The sequence below is a fragment of the Phoca vitulina genome, unplaced genomic scaffold (assembly GCF_004348235.1).
Source record: "Phoca vitulina isolate PV1807 unplaced genomic scaffold, GSC_HSeal_1.0 scaffold3, whole genome shotgun sequence".
Classification (NCBI taxonomy): domain Eukaryota; kingdom Metazoa; phylum Chordata; class Mammalia; order Carnivora; family Phocidae; genus Phoca; species Phoca vitulina.
In genome coordinates this window covers 39,841,063-39,863,881 of record NW_022589706.1, presented here as the reverse complement: position 1 = coordinate 39,863,881, position 22,819 = coordinate 39,841,063, and the positions used below count along the sequence as shown (strand labels likewise).

At 44.3% G+C, this 22,819-nt stretch overlaps 1 protein-coding gene across 4 annotated transcripts in view; it reads left to right on the top strand.

Moving 5' to 3' along the window:
• Positions 1 to 22,630, top strand: part of HOPX (HOP homeobox) — a 31,222-nt gene extending 8,592 nt beyond the window's left edge. For 2 of the 4 annotated variants that reach the window (XM_032400435.1, XM_032400439.1), the window contains exons 2-3: positions 15,238 to 15,394; positions 21,844 to 22,630. In XM_032400435.1, the coding sequence (XP_032256326.1) occupies positions 15,251 to 15,394; positions 21,844 to 21,921 (222 nt within the window). In that variant the 5' untranslated portion in view covers positions 15,238 to 15,250 and the 3' untranslated portion in view covers positions 21,922 to 22,630. Of the gene's footprint in view, positions 1 to 14,406; positions 14,676 to 14,695; positions 14,782 to 15,237; positions 15,395 to 21,843 lie in introns of those variants that run through there. The other 2 variants (XM_032400436.1, XM_032400437.1) reach the window with 2 other exon arrangements.
• Positions 22,631 to 22,819: the final 189 nt, after the last annotated feature.

The following is a 22,819-nucleotide window of genomic DNA, read 5'->3' as shown; positions in this document are numbered from 1 at the left end:
ACGACCTATAGTAAGTTCAGAGTTATCCCCTGAGCTGGACTTTGTAAAGTATCTGTCCTTTTCAATTATTGTGTGATGTTAATAAGAAGGATCTAGCTGCACAGCCTCGGTGTATCCCATTAGTTGAACACCTGTTCATAAAGACAACTGGGTAAAAAAATAAGGCCCATATAACTGAGTCTCATGGCAACAAGCAGCACGCCTGGTTGGACTTTGGCATAATTTGGAGCACTACAAAGTACCAGGTGCATGTCATTTTATTCATTACCTAATTACAGTCTTAAAATAAGAATGGTGGCTGGACCATAAAAAGTAATAATTGATTCAAGTATATTTGTGTAGAGATAATTCCATTCTTCAAAGAGTCTTTTCTAGACATTTCAAAATGCACTAACGGCCTGAGGAGGTCATGCCTGCTTGCATTAGGTTACAACGGCCTACAGACAGGCCGCCTAACCATCTGCCCGTCACACGTGCACAGTACCGGGACAGTCCCTAACTCCTGTTTCTTACTGTGTAATTAGGGCTCAGGCAAAAATATCATAGAACCCACTATACAGTTTTTAAAAAATAAATCCTGATGAAATGTCCCCAGAATGACAAATGAACAGCCTTTTTCAGAGCCAGGCACTGAGAATACGAACATCTTCAGAAAAAAACTCTAATTTTTTTTTGACATCCTAAAGTGAGTAAATGGCTACAGCGCACTATGCCAGTTCTACTTGACTCTCGGTTATCTGCGTGTGGCTTCACTGGACTCGATTTTTAAAATACCAGACTGATTTCTATCATCACTGTTTAAGTTTTGAAGGTCCCCTTCTCTTCTAAGAAAGAAACCTATTTCTCCCTACCCTGCAGCCTATTGATCTAATTTAATTAATGTTCTCCTAAGTCAAGCAGAATTAGGACACTAAATGGGTTACCCAAAATGAATTAACTTAAAACATAGGATATTTATAGGGGTGCCTGGGTGGCTCAGTCGGTTAAGCATCTGACTCTTGATTCTGGCTCAGGTCATGATCTCAGGGTCCTGGGATTAAGCCTGGAGTTGTGCTCCTCAATCAGCTGGAGATTCTCTCTCCCTGTTCCTCTGCCCACCCCACCCACTGCCTCTCTCTCTCTAAAATAAATGAATAAATCTCTTTTTATAAAAGGATATTGGGGCACCTGGGTGGCTCAGTCGGTTAAGCGTCTGCCTTCAGCTCAGGTCATGATCCCAGGGGCCTGGGATCAAGCCCCACGTCGGGCTCCCAGCTTAGCAGGGACCCTGCTTCTCCCTCTCCTCTCTGCTTGTGCTCTCTTTCACTATCTCTGTCTCTGTCTCTCAAATAAATAAATAAAATCTTTTTTAAAAATTTAGAAAATAAAAAAGGGTATTTATAACCTGCCATTTTGACTTGTGCCATTTTTCCTCTCCATAAACTATTTAGAAAGTTGGTCTTTATGTTATTTGCTTCTAGCCTTAGTAGTGTGAATTTTTCTTTGTGTTCAACGGTTTTCTTTAGAAAATATTGCGATTTTTCCCCCATAGCAGAAATCTGCTTGTCTGATTTCTCGGTGTATTAGGGCATGAGACATTTTCAGAGAGATTTGATAATTCAATTTACTTCACAAGTTTCACCCCTCCTGGATTATCTGGTTTGAAAGGCCCTGAGCACATGGCTGGGCCTGTGGAAATCTCTAGTACAAGCCGTTTTTGTTCCTTTGTTTATATTTGATCATAGGACCAAACTCTGTTTGAGATGTAATGAATATTCACACTTACTAAGCATTAGCACAACCATACTAACAATACCCAAAGCAGGCAGAGACCCAAGCACATTCACCCCATCAGACAAATTTCTATCCTACCTATTCAAAGTGGAATGAAAAATGAAAGGTCAGGAAATTTGAAGCTATAGTGTATTCTCTGATCTGTAACCACAAAGCTGCAACTATATGATTTAAGAGCAAAAAGCAGCCTCCTGTTCACTACCAAGGTTAGGGGTATGAGTTTCTGTCCTCCAAGATTCTAACAGAACTGCGTCTTGCTAATCTGTAACAGCAGTACGATACCTAACTCCAACAGGAATATTTTTACTATCCCACATGTAAGTGAGAAATTGAATGTTTTACCTATAATAAGGGGACCAGATATCCAGGTTTGCCTGGGATGCTTCTGATGTATGCTGTTGTCTTGGTGTAATTAATCATAGCACCCCCTTTACACATAGATGTTCCAGGTTAGATGGCAAATTATTTGGTCACATTAACAGACAGGCTGAAATTAAAAAGCACCTTGGTTCAAAATGTTTCATGGGCTCCTTAGGGGTCCTTTGAAGTAGAAACTAGGAACAAAGTGTTCAGCAAACCTGGAATAGGCCCCTGTGTTTCCCTTTCTCAGGCCAGTGACATTAGTAAGCTGTTGTCGAGGAATAGCATGATCATTTAAACCCAGGCCAAGCTGAGCGTTAGAATTTTAGAGGAGAAATGATCTCAGAGGTCATCTGGCCCAACATCTTCACTTTTCTGGATGAATAAATTATTACACTCCTGGAAACGTGATTGTCATTTTATAGTTTTCTAAGTTATTTCCTGAGCAAAATCTCACTGGATCACAATTGAAGTAGGCAAGGAAGGTTTTAGCCACATTTTATAGAGAAGAAAACTCAGTTTCAAATAAGTTAAAACAAACAAACAAACAAAAAACTAAACACCTCAGCCAAGGTCATGTGACTATTAAGTAGAGGAGCTAAAATTGAAATGCAGGTCTGACTCTTTGCCCAGTGCTCTTTCCAATATCCCATACCAGTTTAATATTTTCATTCATTAATGAAGATTTAAAATATGTCCCCTCCATATAATACAATAAAGATACACAACACTCCCTCTGTAACTAATGCTGTACACTCAAAATAATTTTATTTCTGCTTCTCTCTTTCTCCTCCCACCTGCAAAGAGCTCTGGCCAGCAACTGAACTGCTCCGGCCTGACAGCGCCTCTTGGTGGCTGGCCCAGGAAATGCAAGGCCCCAAACCTTTCCTATCTCCTTCTTCCTTGGCCCTTGGGTAGAAGAATGAGGACGTGAGGACTGCGCCAAGTAATCTCTGGCTTTTTCTTTATCGTTCATTAATTATGTCTCAGACAGCTTGCTTCTCACATCAGTGCTTCTCAGCATTCCCCTTCTCCCTCCTTCCCCCTCTTTATTTCATCTCTGACCCGAAGACAGCTCTAATGATTATGCCTTTATACGATATGGCGAAGTCCTACTTCTTGAAGTGAAAATAAAGTTCAATCACCCTGCATCCAATATATATTCACTGCACATCCCACAGTGTGTCAGGGACTGTTCCTGACTCTTGGGATACATTAGACTTGGGCTTTAAACCTTTAGCCTCCTCCAAGTTTCCTGAACCCCCTTCAATACCTGCACCAGAACCTCATTTCCCTGAGCCAAGGCTTAATTAAAACTGCTGTTTCTTAAGCATTTGCCTTCAAAGTGAAATGATAGCTTATTAAATTTCCCTAGGATACTTCAACAGGATGATTTTTCTACTTCTTTTTGTTCTGTAACAAATACATAGCATTTTAGATACATTCCCTCCTGTGGGTTAGCTTAGTATTCTATCTACATTGTATAATGTTGTGTTTAGAGAAAACTTTTTCTGAATTCGTAACAATCACTATAGAGACAGCCTTTTGGAAAAGCAACCTGAACAGTAGGTAGATCTCCCATGAGGAGATTATGGAAGTGGGGTTGCCTTCTTTCATTTGCCCATTTATTTCTAAGGAGGTTGACTAAATCCTCCACTTATTTCATAGCACAAAGGTGCCCAAGGTTTTATTATTGTCTTTAATCATTTCCCCCATGTTTCTACGTACAAAGTTTCGACTTTGAGCATGAGTTGGGCTACCAATGAAAAGAACTCAGCCAGTATACAAAGAATTTTATGTCCAGGGTTAATTAATGATTAATTCACTCCTGGAAGTCCTTCCCAGACACCGCCCCCTCCCTTTTCATATCTTGCTATTTTCTGTAAGTAGCCATAGAAAGTCTAGACCACTGAGGGACCTGGTTCAAGAACTGTCTCAGGAGATTCCTTAATCAATTCGACAAAACTCTGTAAATCTAGGGAGTGAGTAGCAGCCATAATCACTAAGATCCAGCTGATCTGGTTGAAGCCAACCTTTCTGTTCCATTCTGTCAGATGCTGACACCTTTTCTCATTTGTCCACTATATTATTCACATAATGTCATCATTCAATTATGTCTGTACCAATTAAAGAAGAGGATGTGGGGAGAAGAAAGCCAGCCCGGCTGATGGTGTTGGTAGTATTCACTGAAATCACTAGCTAATCCATTTCGCTGGGTCAGAGCCATGTCTGGTCACCATGTTTCTGTTTTGAAACATGCTACAGGGAGGGAGACATTGCGGCCAGACTGGCTCCGCCCCGCAGGGGAGCCGGCATAGATGCAGGACACTGCCTTCCTTTTGTCCCAGGAGGCACCACCAGGCTTTACATCTCCTCTTTCCACAACCACCCTTCGAGGCTCTTGGGTCTACATGGCTACTTCATGCAAAGAGGAAATCTAGTGTAGTGGCTAAGAACATGGATGCAGAAGCTAGACTTCATGGGTTTGAATCTCTGCTCTACCACTCACTAGGTTTGTATTTGGGGAAAGTTATATACATCGCCTGGGGAAAGGTATATAAGTTTCCATTTACATCATTTACTATGTGTATAAAATGGAAACAAGAAGAGTGCCTGTCCCGTAATGCTGCTTCCTCTGATGGTTACATGAACTAACTCGTCTAAGACGAAGAACTGTGCCAGGCACAGAGTAATTGCTCAATAAATATGTTGTTATTGTGCTAGCAGGGATGAGGTTTCTGTATGCAATTCAAAAATAGGAATCAGCTCTGTGCTGTTTCAGGCAGTGGGGACTAAAACATATTAGAAGGCTGGAAAGTTATTTTTTCCAATGTAATGTTTTGGTTTTGAACTTAGTCAGTCCTGGTTGTTGAAAACAATGCCTTTCCAACTTATGTCCTAAATCAAGTCATACCAGATGCCATTGGTTAATTTCAGTTCAGCACATTAGTTACGAGCACTTATTCAGTGCCAGATACTCCTAATGAATGCTGGTGAGATATAAATGTATAAGACCTATCCCCCACAGAAGAGCATATCACTTAGTGGGGAAGACAGGCTCGGGGAACAAATTATTTTAAAACAATTTCAATTTGGTCATTATTCTCACAGGCCAAGACCACCTAGAAAAATCTACTCACCAACTCATAGAGTATCTGTTCCTGCTTATTTTTGACTCCTCACTACTCATCTTCTGCCCTATTGATGCTTCCTCATTAATAGATGAAAGGATAAATTGAGAAGTGTAAGAAATGAGAAAAAAAATACCAACAACTAAATTCAAGTCAACACACAGTGTAGAAGTGCTAATGAGAAAACATGCTAAAGATAGGACATCCTCACCCCCACCCAACCCCACCTCATTAGTTTTTGGGTTTTTTTAAAGATTTTATTTATTTGACAGAGAGAGACACAGTGAGAGAGGGAACATAAGCAGGGGGAGTGGGAGAGGGAGAAGCAGGCTTCCCGCGGAGCAGGGAGCCCGATGAGGGGCTCGATCCCAGGACCCTGGGACCATGACCTGAGCTGAAGGCAGACGCTTAACGACTGAGCTACCCAGGTGCCCCCCCACCTCATTAGTTTTGAGAAATTCCATCCAGGGATACTTCTTATGACGAAGCAACACAGGCAGCATTTGATTTTTTTTAAAAAAGGTTCTGATTTAAACCTCATACTTTACCATTCCAGAAAAAAAATTTTTTTAAATAAATTGCAGCCCAGAAAGACTGAAACTATAAACTATTCTTACCAGTTTGCCACCCAGGAGACGCCCAACTGAATGCCTAGCTCACAGTCATTGAAAGAACAATAATATCTTCTGTAAGCAAGCACATTACTGTTTAGAAATACTTCCCTACAATAATATCATATGAACTTTACCACAAAGCTGTGAGCTAGGTGAAGGTGTGTATTGTATCCCTTCTTCCCATTGAGAGAAATGGAGGCTTGGCAAAGTGATGTTTTCTGTTGTTGTTTTTTTAAAAATTTTAAAAGATTTTATTATATTTAGGGGCAACTAGGTGGCTCAGATGGTGAAGCGTCTGCCTTTGGCTTAGGTCATGATCCCAGGGTCCTGGGATCGAGCCCCACATCGGGCTCCCGGCTCAGCGGGGAGCCTGCTTCTCCCTCTCCCTCTGCTTCTTCCTCTGCTCATGCTCTCTCTCTCTCTCTCTGTATCTCTATGTCTCAAATGAATATAATAAAATCTTTAAAAAAGATTTTATTATATTTATTTGAGAGAGAGAGAGAGCACAAGCAGGGGGAGAGGCAGGGAGAGGGAGAGGGACAAGCAACCTCCCTGCCGAGCAGGAAGCCTGATGTGGGCCTCGATCCCAGGACCCTGGGATCATGATCTGAGTCGAAGGCAGACGCTTTACCAACTGAGCCACCCAGGTGCCCCCAAAGTGATATCTTGAATAATCAGTACTTGGGACATCTAATTGTTTGTACTCAGGACTGTATTAACTCAAATTTCATTTTGCTCTTAATTCTGCTGGGTTTCCTGGAATAGAGGGACTTCTAAGGCAAGAGGAAAGCAAACTGAAAGAGGAATGCCTGGGAAGCAGTGCGCTGAATTAGCAACTCCACACAGCACACCTAACAGCGCACATCAGATATGCAGAACTTAAAAGAAGGCAGCACTTCATATTTTTAAGCCTTGGATTTCCAACTGCCAAGAGAGATGCCATCCCAGAACAGGGCTGAAGCCTCGAAAACCAAACCTGATGACACCTGTTCCTGACAAAACCCCAGGGGCACGAGAGGTCCTTGGGATGGCGTGGGCACTGGCAGCCGGCTGGGCTGGCACGTATTCAAGGACGAGCTGGCCTCTCAGTCTTCCTGCCTCCTTGAGTCAAGTGCAGCATGTTATGGGAGGACAGGTGCTTGTCATTGTGAGCTGCCAGGGGCTTCTGCATGCGCCTGAAGCTGTTACACTGAGTCCAAAATTAAGAGCTCAGATCTTACCGGACAAACTTAAACAAATCTCCCCAATTTATCAGTACCTCAAACGATGGAGTCAGAACAAAACTTTAGAGGGGCAAGTCCATTATCCCTGTGACCTTGGTGTCAAGCAGATACCAGGCTTTTCCAGGAGACATGGGGAGGTCTGCAAGAAGACTGCAGAAGCAGCTAAGGGAATGAGGCTGGAGAGGTCAGCAATGCCTGCCCTACACTGGGAAAGACTGGCTGCCACCAGCGCCAGCCCTTCACTAAAATAATGGACAACTCCAATTAGAGCTCAACAATCCAAACAGGTGATCCAGTGATATCTTAGAATCTCTGACATCAGTAGAGCATAAGGAGAATATATATTTTTTAAAGATTTTATTTATTTGAGAGAGAGAGAGAATGAACAAGCACAAGCAAGTGGGGGGGAAAGCAGAGAGAGAGGGACAAGCAGACTCCACGCTGAGCTTGGAGCCTGATGCAGGGCTTGATCTCATGACCCTGAGATCATGACCTGAGCCCAAATCAAGTCAGATGCTTAACCGGCTGAGCCACCCAGGCACCCCGAGGAGAATATATTTTAAAGGTATAAATTAATCTTGTTGCTCAAGGTACCACAAACTGCCTTTACTGCTAATTCCAGAATAAAAGGTAAGATTCTGAGTCTTCCTGTGATGCTAGAGACAAGTTAGTTAACCTTTCTCAACCGTAAAACAGGACCAGTTCCATTCTGATTACTTTGAGAGGATTGTGAGAGACCCAAAGAACTAATAGCAACCTGCTTCTGAACTGGAATGCAGCACCCCGTGCTCATGTGCAAACAGTTGAGCACATTATTTGGTTTTACATGTTTATACCTGTTTTAAACCCACAACCTAATAGTCTCTTTTACACTTCCTGTCTATCCCTACATCCTTTCTTCTTCTTTTACTCAGTCATTTTAAATCCATACCTGTTGTTTTCATTCAAAGATTTTGATATTCACTTTGCAGGGGTGGGGATGAGAGGGTAGAAAATTGATATGGTTAACATGTTATTTTTTTTAACTTTTTTTTTTTTTTTTTGAGTGCAAAATCAAGTCCTGACTTCCAGGAATTCTGTAAAAGGGAAAATAGGAACATTTTTAGCATCAGACAGACAAAAGATCTACTAAAATTGGTTTTCCATACATCTTTTGTATTGTTTTTGGTGACCCATGGAAAGAGCAAGCTAGCCTAGAGACAGACCCTAAACTCTCAAAAAATACCTCATATCTCCTGCTGGGCTGGAACAGGAAATACTTTCATACAGTAAATAGTAAACATATGGAATCTTTTAGCCCCCAAAACTTATGCAAGCTGAATATATAAATAGCTGAAAGAGGTTTAGGTATTACTCATGAATGAAAAGAATACATAACAATTTTGGCAAAAATTAAAAAGTTTGACAGTATTGATGAGGATGTGGGGCAAAGGAAATGATATACATTGTTTGTATAGTTTTGTTCAACAACTTTGGAAAAGAAGTTGATATTATGTTGTAAAGTTAAAAGCCGCGTATCTTGGGACACCTGGGTGACTCAGTTGGTTAAGCAGCTGACTCTTGATTTTTGACTCAGGTCATGATCTCAGAGTTTGAGATCAAGCCCCAAGTAGGGCTTCCTGCTCAGCAGGGATTCTGCTTGAGATTCTCTCTCCCTCTGCCCCTTTCCCCACTCACACACACTCTCTCTATATATAAAATAAATAAATCTTTAAAAAAAAATCACATATCTTATGAACCTGTTCCACTCGTGTATACCCTAGAGAAACCCTCCTAGATGCACTTCAGAAGGCAAAATGTTCCAGGACACCCGGGTGGCTTAGTCAGTTAAGCATCTGTCTTTGGCTCAGGTCATGATCCCAGGGTCCAGGGATCGAACCCCGTGGCAGGCTCTCTGCTCAGCGGGAAGCCTGCTTCTCCCTCTCCTTCTGCCCCTGTTCGTGCTCTCTCTCTCTCAAATAAATAAAATCTTAAAAAAAAAAAAATATTCCAAGAGGCAATGTTCATAATAGCAAAAAACTGAAAACAATCCAAATATCCACCAGCAGGAAAAGACATAAATAAATTATAGTATATTCACAAAATGGAAGCAGCACTGAATATGAATGAACTTCTCTATATGCAGAAATATGGTTGAATCTTGGAAACATGTTGATAGAAAAAAAAGCAATTCACAGAATAATTACATATAATACTACTTTACACAATTCAAAAATATACAAAGCTAAAATAATAAGTTCTTTTAGGGATCCATACATATGTGATAGAGCTAATTTAAAAATCAAAGGAATAATTAATACAAAAGTCAGAATCTTGATTTCTTCTGGGAGCAAATAAGCCGTAAGGGTGGGATTGGGAAAGAAATACAAGTAGCTTCCATAGTCTTGGTAATGATTTAATTTTTAACTTGGGTGGGGTTCACTAGTGTTAATTTATTCTTCATAACTTACATGTATATTACAAATATCCTTTTAATACCTAATGATCTTTGAAAATGAAAGTGCGTACTTCCCTAATCTTCTAGGTGGACTTGATGGAAAACAACTTCCATGCTTTCCCTGAAAATGTAATTTGGTCCCAATAATCAGATGAAACTCTGGGCAAGATGGATCATTGGTCTGATCAGGGATATCTTTTTGAGAAAAAATAAACTTCCTAATTTCAAAATAATAAATGCTCATTATAGAAAATGGAGAAAACCAGAAAAAAATATAAAGAAAAAATTTTACATCATCTGTAGTCCCCTAATTTAGATATAATCACTGTTAGCATTTTGTTGTATTTTTCTTTAGTTTTTTAAATATGTAAAGCTGGAGTTGACAATAGCATTTAAAAATATATTTTTCTATTTCTGTCTGGAATCTTCTTTCTCTGAAGACAGTAATGATGCTATGTGTATATGGTGTATTCATAGTCTAATGTTCAGTTTTAAGTTCTATTATACAAGTTGCCCATATAAATAACTTAAATTTTAGCAGTTCTCTCACTGGAGACTTTAAGAAATAGGAGAAGGACAATCATTTGTCAAGTTTGTCAAATATTTTCCACTATAATTTTTGGCTTCTAAATCAATTACAGGTATTTGTACGAAGAAGTGGAGTTTTTCTTCTGATGTCCTGCTTTCTTAAACTCTGATTTCAATATAAAAATACATTTTTCTGAAAGATTTTTAAAGGGTTTTATATTATTTCTAAATTTTTGAAAGCAGGGGAAAATTTCTCTTGATAATTCATAATTTTATTAAGATTTTATTTATTTGTGTGAGAGAGACAGAGAGAGCACAGCAGGGGAAGGGGCAGAGGGAGAGACAGAGGGACAAGCAGACTCCCCGCTGAGCATGGAGCCCAAGGTGGGGCTTGATCCCAGGACCCTGAGATCACAACCTGAGCCAAAGTCAGAAACTTAACTGACTGAGCCACCTAGGTGCCCCAATAATTCATAATTTTAAGGGCAATTTCCCCATTCCTGACCATTCATACAAAAAGATTAATAACATGGTGTCTAAGTGGTTTTTTTTTCTGCTGTGTATTTGTATATTTTAAAAACTTTATTCCTTTAAGGGCGCCTAGGTGGCTCAGTTCATTAAGCATCTAACTCGGTTTTGGCTCAGGTCATGATCTCAGGGTTGTGGGATCGAGCTCTGCATCAGGCTCCACGCTCAGCAAGGAGTCTGCTTGGGATTCTCTCTCTTCCTCTCCCTCTGCACCTGCCCCCAATCTCTCTCTCTCAAGTAAATAAATAAAATCTTTTTTAAAAAAAACACCTTTATTCCTTTAAAACCCTCAACCTACCATCTACTCAATGTTGAGAGGATATACAGCATCAGAGGTAGAAGATATTTTAATGCATTTTTACAGGTATAAAGTATAAGAAGTTCTAAACATTTATCACTGATTTTAATGATTAAATTACAAAATCTTGTAAGAGCTGAGATACTTTTTATATCCCTTCCCCACTGGATTCCTAAAGTGGTTTCTGATTCAGGGGGACTGTGGGGGGGCCTGGACATTTCTACAGGTGATTCTGAGGCCCAGCCAGGCATGAGAGCTACTGCTCTAAGCTTAAGGACATTAATCAAACAAAAAACAAAAACACACAAATAAAAAACACATACAAACAAAGCTCTCTTTTGAAAACAGACCTCCTGTTAGCCTAGAGAGGCAGATCAATATTCTACTCGTAGTTGTTAATTTTTTTTTAAGATTTATTCATTTTTTTGAGAGAGAGAGAGAGGGTGGGGCAGAGGCAGAGGGAAGGGGAGAGAGAATCCCAAGCAGACTCTGCGCTGAGTGTGGAGCCAGATCCCAGGATCCTGAGATCATGACCGGAGGGGAAATCAAGAGTCAGACGTTCAACCCACTGAGCCATCCAGGTGCCCCCTATTTGTCAATTCTGAGACACACTGACAGCTTGGGTGGTGCCCCTTGCACCCTGTCTAGAGTAGTTCAGTAAGTGATGAATGAAGAGCCTCCACTTCTCTTGGGGATAAGGAAGCACAGTATTTTCCTCACTTAAGAAAATACAATGCTTCAAGAGCCCATTGCTTCGTGGAAGTCCGGAGTGAACATGAAGGAAATTTGGACTAAAGAAAACTGGGAGATGGCCCTAAAAAATGATTCCACTGCTTTTTTCTCTTTTGGCCAGCTCACCATGGGACTGTTTTTTTTTTTTTTTTTTGGTTTTTTTTTTTTTATTAAATATTTTTTTTATTTATTTGACAGAGACAGCGAGAGCAGGAACACAAGCAGGGGGAGTGGGAGAGGGAGAAGCAGGCTTCCCGCGGAGCAGGGAGCCGAATGCAGGGCTCGATCCCAGGACCCTGGGATCATGACCTGAGCTGAAGGCAGCTGCTTAACGACTGAGCCATCCAAGCGCCCCTCATCACGGGACTGTTGATGAGGAGTATCTACCACCGATAACCATTTGGTTTGATACTAGAGGTCAGATGGCTGGGAGAGGGAGATGATAGTAAATGTGAGCTCATAACAATCTCTGCAGGTTACTAGTTTGTAGCACTCTCCATGAGCTAGTTCATACAGGGAAATACCCTTAAAATAACTCTAGGGTTAGGGGACAAGGGTAAAACTGCCTAACCAGGTATTGGGTTTAATTTAGGAAAAAGACCGCTGTTTTCATTTAACCTCTTGAAAAGGTTTATGCATTGTCTTCCCCCAACCACAAAAGAAAACACAACCACAGGACAAATTACTCTTTGAATGTTCTGTAAGTTATGAATATAACCACAGGAACAACAGAACTTGTGCTGAGATTAAAGTTTAAGGACCTTTAAAATATTTTTAGTTCTTTTCATCTAAAAGTGTTTACCTTCAGAGAGGCTTTTCAACAGTTTCCTTACTGGAAAGAGTTGAGAAGCTTTATAAGGGCAAGGTTACCAGGGTGATTTGGTTTTTAAATTTCCTCGAAAAGAGAGCGAAGGAGAGAAGAAATGAAGCAACAACTGTAAACACCTGTCAACCGAAGAGGGCTGAAAGAACAGAAACTGAGTTTTGTGAAGAAACAACAGATAGTTCTCACTCTAGAGGTCAGATCTTTCATCCTCATGTCTAGAAATCAAGCTTGTTTGTTTGGTGTACCTTGGAGAAGTAGGTACTTTCGAATGGACCTCCCACAAGTCTCCTTAGCAGCCAAACGAGTCCAGTGGCCGTCAGCCAACTAACCCAAGGAGGACTTTAAAGGCAACCGGAAGCTACCCGTGAAACCTCAAAGTCCTGTAACAGGAAGCCACACAAATAGAACAGAAAATGCACCTGATTAAATGTAAGGACAGTAGTAGCCCTTGAGTTATGTAATAGTAAGTATGTAACAAAAAGAGATAAAGAAGTACATGCAGAACAGTCCTTGAATCTGAGTCCAGTTTAGAAATCTACCCACTTGGTTAATATTTCTGAAGGACTGAGAATTCTACAAAGCAAAAATTTTCACTGAAAAGAGGCAGCATAACTGTGTCCATGGAATTAGATGGAAACTTTCCAAAAAATAGAATCAGCAGTAGTAGTGTGCCCTCCTATATTCTTTTAGGCAAAATGAGCAGTGGTGGGTGGTTCCAGGGGGCAGCTTTGGCTGGAGTTGGTATCCTATGAGGACAATCAGTGCTCATTCAAAAGTCCCGCCTTAATAAACTGTTGCCCTCCTGATCTTTTCTGCCAAACTAAAGACAGAAAGGCCTGCTGAGAAGGGTCCTGCCGAGCGCAGGACTGAAACCAAAGCTAAGGCTTTCCCTTCTAGGGTGCTGGTCATTAACTGGGCAACGCTGGGACAGTAAGTCTTCCTGCGCCTCATTCTCCTGGGCTGTTCCAGGAGAGGACTGAAAACGTTCATCTCCAAGGTTCTTTCCGGCTCTGAACTTCTGGGTCAAAGAAAAGGGGAGATACGTGTCAAGAGGAGAGGAGGCGTTTCTGTCCTGGCCTGATCTTGTGAGCACCGCGATAGGAATCACTGGTACAGATTTTTAAATGGGGGAGGGGGCATATAACTCACCTAAAAACAGGGATTTCCTGATGACCTGACAAGTGCCTTGAGCCCAAGACTCCCTCGCAGTAGAATGGCTTCTTGGCCTCCCCGCAAGCCCCTTCAAGTGACTCAGAGAGGTAAAGACATTTGTTAGGGAGCACGGGAGGCAGGTCACAGTAGAAAAGGTCCTAACAGCATCAGGGACATTATGCAGGCTCATCGGTGGAGTGTGGCTCCTCCCCAGGCACAAACCACATCAAAACCTACTCAGGATTATGCCTGATGGTTTTGCAATTGTTTGTTTCAACAACAAACCAACCTGATTCCCACACTTGTGCTTCTCTTTTACTGTCAGCCAAGTCGAGTCCTGACCTGTCTATGCCAAATCCTCCACCAGGATCTTCAAGACTGTAACTTCGGATACCTCAATACATCTTAAAGTGGAGGAGGGATGCACATCTGCCTTTTTTTTTTTTTTTTTTTTTTAGTTTTTTTTGTTTTTTTTGACAGAGAGAGCGAGAGAGGGAACACAAGCAGGGGGGGTGGGAGAGGGAGAAGCAGACTTCCCGCGGAGCAGGGAGCCCAATACGGGGCTCGATCCCAGCACCCTGGGATCAGGACCTGAGCGGAAGGCAGACTCGTAGCGACTGAGCCACCCAGGCGCCCCAGCCTTTTTTTTTGCCCAGTTCCGAGGCTATTTAGATATGGAGAGGATGCAGCAGGAAGTCATGTTACCCAAAATCTGCTAGAGCGATGTTTGGCTCTGAAGTAAGGAAATACAAGAGACCTTGAAGCTGGTAGTGAAGTGGGCTCTTTGCGGTAGCTACGCAACAATGTCCAGACAACGCAGGGCGGCGACGAGCCGCGCTGACTGGAGGCTGTGGATTCTGGGCTTCGGAAAAATGGGGGTGGCGGGGCGGGAGGGATGGCAGAGGAGCTTGCAGATTGCAGAGTAACTCACACCAGCCCTCCGGTGGACACTTCTCCTGATGCTCAGTTCCCGGTCTTAGCAACTCCAGGAGTAACCGACAGCTCGGACGCTATCTCCACCTCTGTAAGAGGGAGAGATGAAAAGTGCCGCTGCAGTTCCCCAACTTTAAAAAGTAACTTCCGTCCTTGGGGTCATTTCTTTGAAGTGGGGGTGGGGTGTACTGCCCTCCTTGGCTATATAAACCACTTTAGAGGCAGAACGACGCGCGGACCGGTGAGGTGTGTTCCCACCCCTGCGACCTGTCGGGACTGTCCCAGGACAGCTCCCTCTCCCGGGGGTGGGGGGAAGCTTTGAAGGCGATTTTCCAAAATCGCCGCCGCGCTTCCTGCACTCCTTCCTTAGAGCCTCGGGGCCAAGAGGGCGCGCCGCGTCATCTTCCTCCCGCCGCCGCCCCGGGCCCCGGCCCCAGCGGGAAAGTTGCCGCGAGAACCGGCCCCGGGCAGGCCCAGAGGCCCGGAGACGCGCGGCTCAGCCGTGAGACCCTCGGGAGCGCTCGGCCGGGAGCCCGGGGAGGCGCCCGCCGCCGCCTGCAGCCGCCGGGGACTCGCGCGACCGTGCGCCCGCGGGAGGGACGGCCCCGCGCACGGAGGTGCACGGCCGGCCGCGCCCCGGATCTCTCCGTCCCTCCCCGCCCGCCGCCGAGCTCACGGCCGCCGCTGCTTTCTTCCCCGCAGCCGCCCCGAGACCATGTCGGCGGACACCGCGAGCGGCCCCACCCAGGACCAGGTGGAGATCCTGGAGTACAACTTCAACAAGGTCAACAAGCACCCGGACCCCACCACGCTGTGCCTCATCGCGGCCGAGGCCGGCCTGTCCGAGGAGGAGACCCAGGTGAGCCCGGCACGCCACCCCACCCCCCAACCCGACCCCTGTGGCCGGGGCCGTCTCCCGCACGCGGGGTCCCGCTCGCCCTCCCGCGATCTTCCATCGCTTCTGCCCGCACCCCGGGAGCCCGGACGCCGCGGCGCTCCCACCGCCGCATCCCAGCGTCCCGGCTCCGCGCCCCCCGTCTGCCCCTCCAGCCCCAGCCCGCGGTGGCTCCCCCAGGAACCATTCAGAACCCTCACGATCACCCTTCCTTCTCCGCGCTAAGCTGCTCTCCCCGCGGGCCGGGAGAAGCGCGCTATCCTCCCTCCGGCTCGGGAGCCGCGTCCCTGGTCCACTCTCGTCTCGCTGCCTCCTCCTTCCCCCCGCTCAATTTCTCCCCTGGGCTGTGAGCGAAACCTTCGGAAGAGGTGCCTTGTGCGCTCTCTGAGCCCCCCCGCTCTCAAATCTTTTCCCGAGGGAGAGTGTCAGGGCTGGAAGGGACTTTAGCGATCAGTTGTAAATTCAGTCCTCGGTTTGGCAAATGAGGAGCCTGAGGCCAAGAGGGAGAGAGTTGCCAGGACAGCAAGGGTATAGCTTGCTCTTTGATAGCTTGCTCTTCCCACCATAGCACGCTGCAGCTTCCCCTTAGCTGCAGACAGCCAGGGAGATTTCACGTTTTAAAAAATTCCCGGGCTCTAAGATGTAGTCTTTTTTCTGGAGTTTTCCAAGAAGGAAATCATCTGACATCACAACTGAAGGGAGTGGAAGCAGATGTCCCCTTAAGAGCGCTGATTTTTTAAAAGCTCCTATGTTATTCCGAATATTGTTTAGGGTAGAGAATGCAACACTGCCCATGATTATTAACCTCCAGGTGCAATGTTGGCTCCTTCAGCTGACTTAAAACAAACAAACAAACCCTATCCAGAGTTTACTCTGACTTCTATTTTCCCCTTGGTCGTTGAAAGACAATTAGTTATGGATGATAGTACTATTTGGAACTGCCCTAGCATCTCTCCCACGGGAGCCCAAAGCACTTCCACACCTCTAGTCTCAGCTCTAAAGCAGAGATGTTCTTATTTTTCCCATTTTATAGATCAGAGCATCAGGCACTTTGGCCTCTCCTCACCTTGAACCATACTCAGCTGAGGCTTACGAGCTTGTAATGGGTGCTCCAGGATATCCTAGAACCAAGACCCTGGACCCCAAGCCTAAAATGATTTTTACTAATTAAGCCAGATGCACTTTGGAGAATTTGCCCATAGAAAATCCTCTCATTCCTAGGTCAAATAGAAAGTCAGGCATATCTGGTTTTAGCAAAGGGAACAGCTGTCAGACTAACCAGAACTTAATGGAAGGTGATTTAATGTAACCCAAGTCCAGCAGTTCATGTTTCTTGGAACCCCCTGAGGAGGCAGCTTGCTGAAGCTTTCTCACTTAAAAGCCCACACTTATATTTAGAAAAGAGGAGTGATCAGACAGATAATAATAACTTGTCATTTAAAAAGGCTGTGGGTTTACTGTGGGCACAGTACCAGCTAGGGGTCTAAGCTCCTCTCAGCCTCTGCTTCTCCCATGGTGAATCCCCCTTACCTGTGAGGCAGAATACTTATGTCGCCCTCTGTGATGGCCGATACTTGCCAGGTATTGTGCAGGGCACCCTCCAAGTAAATCATTTGTCACACCAGGGCTATGCGGTAGGTAGCATTAGCCCAGTTGGACAGATAAGAGAACCAAGACACAGAAAGGTTGAATAACGGGCCCAAGGCCACAACTAGGAAGTAGCAGAGCTAGGATTTGAACCATGGCAGTCTGGGTCACAATCCAGACTCCTCTCACTACCTTGTTGTCTTCATAGATAGAAAGAATGGGAACAACTAGGGGATGGAGGGGACGACTGAACATTCCATTTCTGTTGTATTTTTTCCCAGAAAAAAAAATACATGTATTACATGACAACATCCCAGCTATGTTCAATCTTTTCTTGAGATTCACCTTCTATTAAAGAACTGGAATGAAATCAGGTGAGGTGCAGGAAGAAAGGGCACCTGATTCTTTTTGTGATTGAGGTCCACCAATTCAGACTTCTGACAGCAGGTTCACCTGCCCCCCTCCCCCGGCAGGCTCTCCCCATTGCCCCTCTGCCATCGTCCTCAGATGAACAAATGATGGATGCAATCCTGAAATGAGTGGGTGTAGGGGTGAGTCAGCCTCAGAGCAGGGCCCCTGGCTTCCTTTTCCTGCCATGGGGCCAACACCTTCTTCCTCTCTGAGGCTGCCACAGTTCTGCTTGCCCCTCTGCCTTCCTGTGTAGGCCCGCAGGGAAGCGTCGAGACCCCAGAGCTCAGAGGGAGGCCAGGTTTAGCAAGTTCAGGGGAAGAAGCTGCCTCAGAGTGTCACTCCTTACTTGGTTGGGTCCCATTTTCCAACTTCCCATCCTTTCCACCCAAACTCTTTTCCAGCTCACCCCACCCGCATGTGCACTGCTTCATAAGAATGGTTTCTTCTTTAATCTTCTCAGGCAACATATATCTATTTTAGAGAGCGAGAGGGGCAGAAGGACAGGGAAGGGGAGAGAATCTTAAGCAGGCTCCATGCCCAGCGAGGAGCCCAACGTGGGGCTTGATCTCACAACCCTGAGATCATGACCTGAACTGAAATCAAGAGTTGGATGCTTACTCGACTGAGCCACCCAGGCGCCCCCTCAAATAACATTTATATTTTTAAAAGTGTCTTCTGGAGATCTAATGGCCAATGGTGAACTTTCAGGCATAAATAAAATTATTTTAATTTATAGCAGGCTTTGCAGGGCGTCTTCAAATAACTCCAGGAAGGCCAGGGTCTGCTGGACCTGCGTAGAGGCTGTGCCTGGTATCAGCACATCCTGTTTCTAGTCTCTATCTGTGTTGCCCCTTTTTCACAGGGAGAGATCTCCAAAGCCAAAATAATATTTATTTCTTATGCCTGATCCCTCACCCCTAACACCACCCACCTCCAGGATTGGAGTGATATTCTTCATTGTCCTAGAACAAGTAATACTTTAGTAGAAAAAAATAAGCATGAGATGCTCCTTTGAGATAATGAACAAGAGCTGATTCACATTGCTGATACTTTGGCAGGGGCAGGAGAGACTGGAAGTTTGAAACATTCTCTGGGGGCTTTGATGACCTCTTTGTGGCTGTCCCACGGTAGGACAGTGTTCTCTGCTATTGGGGGGACACCTGTAGGAACCGGGAGTGAGGGGAACAGAGCTTTAATGTTAAGAACTTTCTAAGTTGCATTTGCTGGGATCCTAGAATGAGTTCTTTTTTTTTTTTTTTTCTCATGACAGTAATAAGCTATCTCCTACATTTGCATTAGATAAACCTAGATATAGATAGACCCAACCCCTGTGTCTTTTATTATTTTGAAGTCAGTGTTAGAAGGGGCTGGGAAAGGTCTTTTATCAATCCCTGGGGAGGTCGGGCAGATCTGGCATTTTCTAGAATCACAAACTCAAGCCCCGTGTAGCCAGTGTTGGTTCCCAGTATCTTTATCTCTTCTTAATGCCCTGGGACTATTCCCAGAACTCCATGGTTTTAGTTGTTGGACATTTTATCAGTGGAATAAAGACCTCTAAAGGTCTCCCCCTGAAAAGAATAAAATGTTAGCTACTAGAGAAAAGGACAGGAACAATGTTATTTTGCCTCCAGCCCTCCCCATCACAGTGTCTAATTATCATCTGTTCACTCAGAGTAAATAAATCTCCATCAATGGGGTGAGGTAATGAGGGCATTCATTTATAAGCCAGTGAGGGATGAATGTCTTTCTCAGGGGATGACTGGAACAAGGAAGAGAAGAATAAAGCCAGGTGGAAAATTTGTATTGATGTGAGTGAGATGTGATAAGATTCAGCTCTGGAGGGGAAAAGAAGCAAGCAAGGTGTTTAATGGTTTTTGTTGGACAGCACCTGGTTTGCCAAACTGTCATATATACATACCTGATTTAAAATATGTATCTTTAGAAAATCGTTCTGCTTTTCTTGAATCTCGTCCCACCCCCCAGCACTAGGGCTCACCATGTTAGGCATTTGGACGCCAACTCTCCAGTTCACAAATGTGGTCCTTGCTGAAGTTATTTTTGGTAACTGTACATTAATATTCATTACTAGTATAAAGATATGGGTGGCTCTTCTGAATGAGGCCAGCTCAAGCATTTTGTCTTAAATGAATCCTGGTAGAAAATGAGACTTTCCTCCTCCAAGTTTTAATTAGTCAGTCTTTAAAACTTTGCCATGTATTCAGCTCTAGTAACTGGAAGTCCTATTGAATCAGACCTTGTAGTCTCAAAACCCCCTCGGAGCTACCTCGTTAGTGAAACTGGAACCACGCTGCTCTCACACCAGACTCCAGAGTTACCGAGACACACACGGATTACAGAAGAAAATGCACCTGCCTTTAGCAGTGGAACTTTGGTTAAAGCCACCGAAGTTAACGTGAGCTCTCTTCTCCTTAGGGCTAGTGATTTCCAGGAGTAGAATATGGCACCTGGAGATCCACTACCCCAGACAGGTAGTCTGCTGCCCTTGGCTTTAGGTTATTGTCTCTGTTGCCACCTCACAGTACAAGACAACTGACCTTGACAGCCACGTAAGGCATTTCAGTGTGGAAACTCTGTTACAGTTACGGCAAGTTGTAAGTATGGTCCCATGCTCTTTAGCCAGCTTGGCATTGGTGCAGAGGCCTAAATGGCCCTTTGGCCCCACTCCCTTCTGGCTCTACAGACCTCAATCCCTAGAAGCACTCCTTCCCTGTGGTTCTCACCCTTTCTTCTGATCTTGGGCTTCGGCTGCACTGCCTGTCATCTCCCTAGATCTCTGCAGAGATGAGACCTTCCCCAGCAGGACCCTAGAGTCCACCCTCTTTGTCCCCAGGTTGAATCTGCAGCTGGCCATACTAAGTCACAGCCCTCTGGATGTTTCTAACCATCTCCATCAGCACATCCCAGGTCTGGGGTCCATCCCATAGCTGTGTTCTTTCTGCTGCTTTTCTGCCCCCATCATGTGCTTAGCTCTGGAATAGGTGAATTATAAAAACCCCAGAAGGGACAGTAAAGACCCCCTAAGCTTTCCTCTTCAGGTACAGTTGAGCTGACTGGTGCTGTATTTAAGGGGTTTCTTCAAGTTCCTGTAGCCAACTGATCACCATAGAGCTTCCTACTGGCAGGGTCCAGGACTGCAGAGTCCCTGGTGGTCACCTACCCAAGCAACTTGCCTGTTTGTCCCAGTGTGACATGAAAATATCATCATTCCCAATGTTTGTCATGATGTGTGAAAGGCTGGGAAACACAGGAGAATAAAGCCTGAGGTCTGACTTCCCACAGGGCCCTCTGACTCATCTTCTCCCATGAGGATCAGTGCCTGCCTCTTCTGTTTTCTCACTAGTCCCTCTTCAACATTGTTTTTTAAAATCCCCAGTTTCCTCCTGGCCGACCTGATCCACACCCCAGCCTATTCACCAGCGTGGGTCTCTTTGTCTCCCATGTGCAGAATCCCCACCCCTCGTAGCATAGTAAGGGCAGCCCCACGACATAGAAAAGTGTTTTAGCCCTCACAAGGTGCCATGTCTAGAAGCATCCCATCTGGAGCCTTCCCTAAATCCATGGTCTCTTTTGTGGGATGTGACTATTTGGGGCATAGAGAGCTAGAAGACTCTGAGTAAGCTGGAAGGCCCACTGTTTCTTTTCTCACTGTTCAGCAGCCCTGCAGCAGGAGAGTTTGGGCTAGCCTGCCCCATAGATTCCCAGGAAGGAGTGCCTGGAGGTTGTCCAGGCTCAGTTTTCCATTCATTTTACTTAACATACTTACTAAGCACTACCAATGACCAGGGCCCTTGATGAGATCACCACACATTGGTGAGACATAGTAGCCATAGAGATTTATCTGGGGCATCAGGGAGATGCTTCAATTTCTTTCATTCGTTCAACAAACACTGATTAATCTATGTTATCCCTTGTGGGAGGGGCAAAGGATGCAATCAGTGATGATAAGATGAATACAGTCTCTGCTTTCATGGATCTTATATTCTAGAAAGAAATGTAGACTAAAAGCAAGTGAATAAACATAGTAATTACAGATAGTAAAAGTTCTGTGAAGGTAACAAAGTATTAAAATAGAGAATAAGGAGTTGGATGGAGAACCTCCTTTAGGTTCTCACAAAGTGGTTAGGGAAGACTTGATTGAGAAAGTTCTATTTAAGCTGAGACCTGAGCATGAGAGGGAGATCATCAGATAAAGAATGAAGACAGAACACGCTAAGCATAGGAAATAGCATGTGCAAAGGTCCTGGGGCAGGGAAGGTAAGTGTCACTGTGAGAAAAACCATCCCTGTGGACACATTCCTTTCCGGTTGGGCCACAGGGGCTACCTTTTAGAAAAGGAAGGGATGTTCCAGTTTGCCAGTATGTGACAGGTAATTTTGCACATTTCCCTCCTCCAGAAATGGTTTAAGCAGCGTCTGGCTCAGTGGCGGCGGTCGGAAGGCCTACCCTCAGAGTGCAGATCCGTGACAGACTGAGGAGATGGTGGATGCTGGCAGCTTCCCTCCATGAAGACCGTCCGCCATTTCTCTCCTCGGCTTAACCAAGCTTTTTGGTTTTTCAGTGTAGTGCTGTGTGTTTCATTGTTAGCTATCCTGCTATTTAACACAATGTTGTATTTTTTTAATGTACATAACCAGAAAAGAAAGTAACCCTAGGAAGCTATATGTGGCTTCTGTATAAAGCAGTGGCTTGGCTGGGAAGTCTTGGGGCTTGCCTTTCCTTTCGGGTCTTGATAATAGATGGTGTGAAAATCATCTAAGTTTGCTTTTGACCATTACCTCCCAGTACCAGTTTATTTTTACCATCCATTTCAGAGTGGCCAAGGCCTCTGTTGAAAAGATAACATGAGGGGGAAGCATTTCCTTCTGATTCTACTTCCCTAAGTTGTTTTCCTTATGTTGCAGTAATACACTGAGATTGAGTGAGAATACAGAGGTATATTTGAGTCCGATTTCATAAAGCAGTTCCTTGGATTATTAGCTGCATTCACTTGGAAAGAACCCAGTTAGGCTGGGAGACAGAAACTCCAACTGGCAGAAAACCAAGTAACTAAGAAAAAGATCCACAGAAGTCTTCAATTTACCATATTTAAATGTATTTGTTAAATTTATTTTACTAAACAAAATGAACTGCTTTTTGTCTCTGAAATGATATTCTAAATAAAAACCTTTTTTGTTGAAAATGCACTGGGTCCTGTGCAGATTTTTAACTGAATAATACATGTACCAAAGAAAAACAGAATAGCTCCAACATAGGAGCAGACTGACAAAAGAGCTGTCATTTTTCAAATCCTTGCTACCAAAGTGTGGTCCCGGACTGGCATCTGAGAAAGGCAGAATCTCAGACTCCAATCCAGACCGACTGAATCAGAAT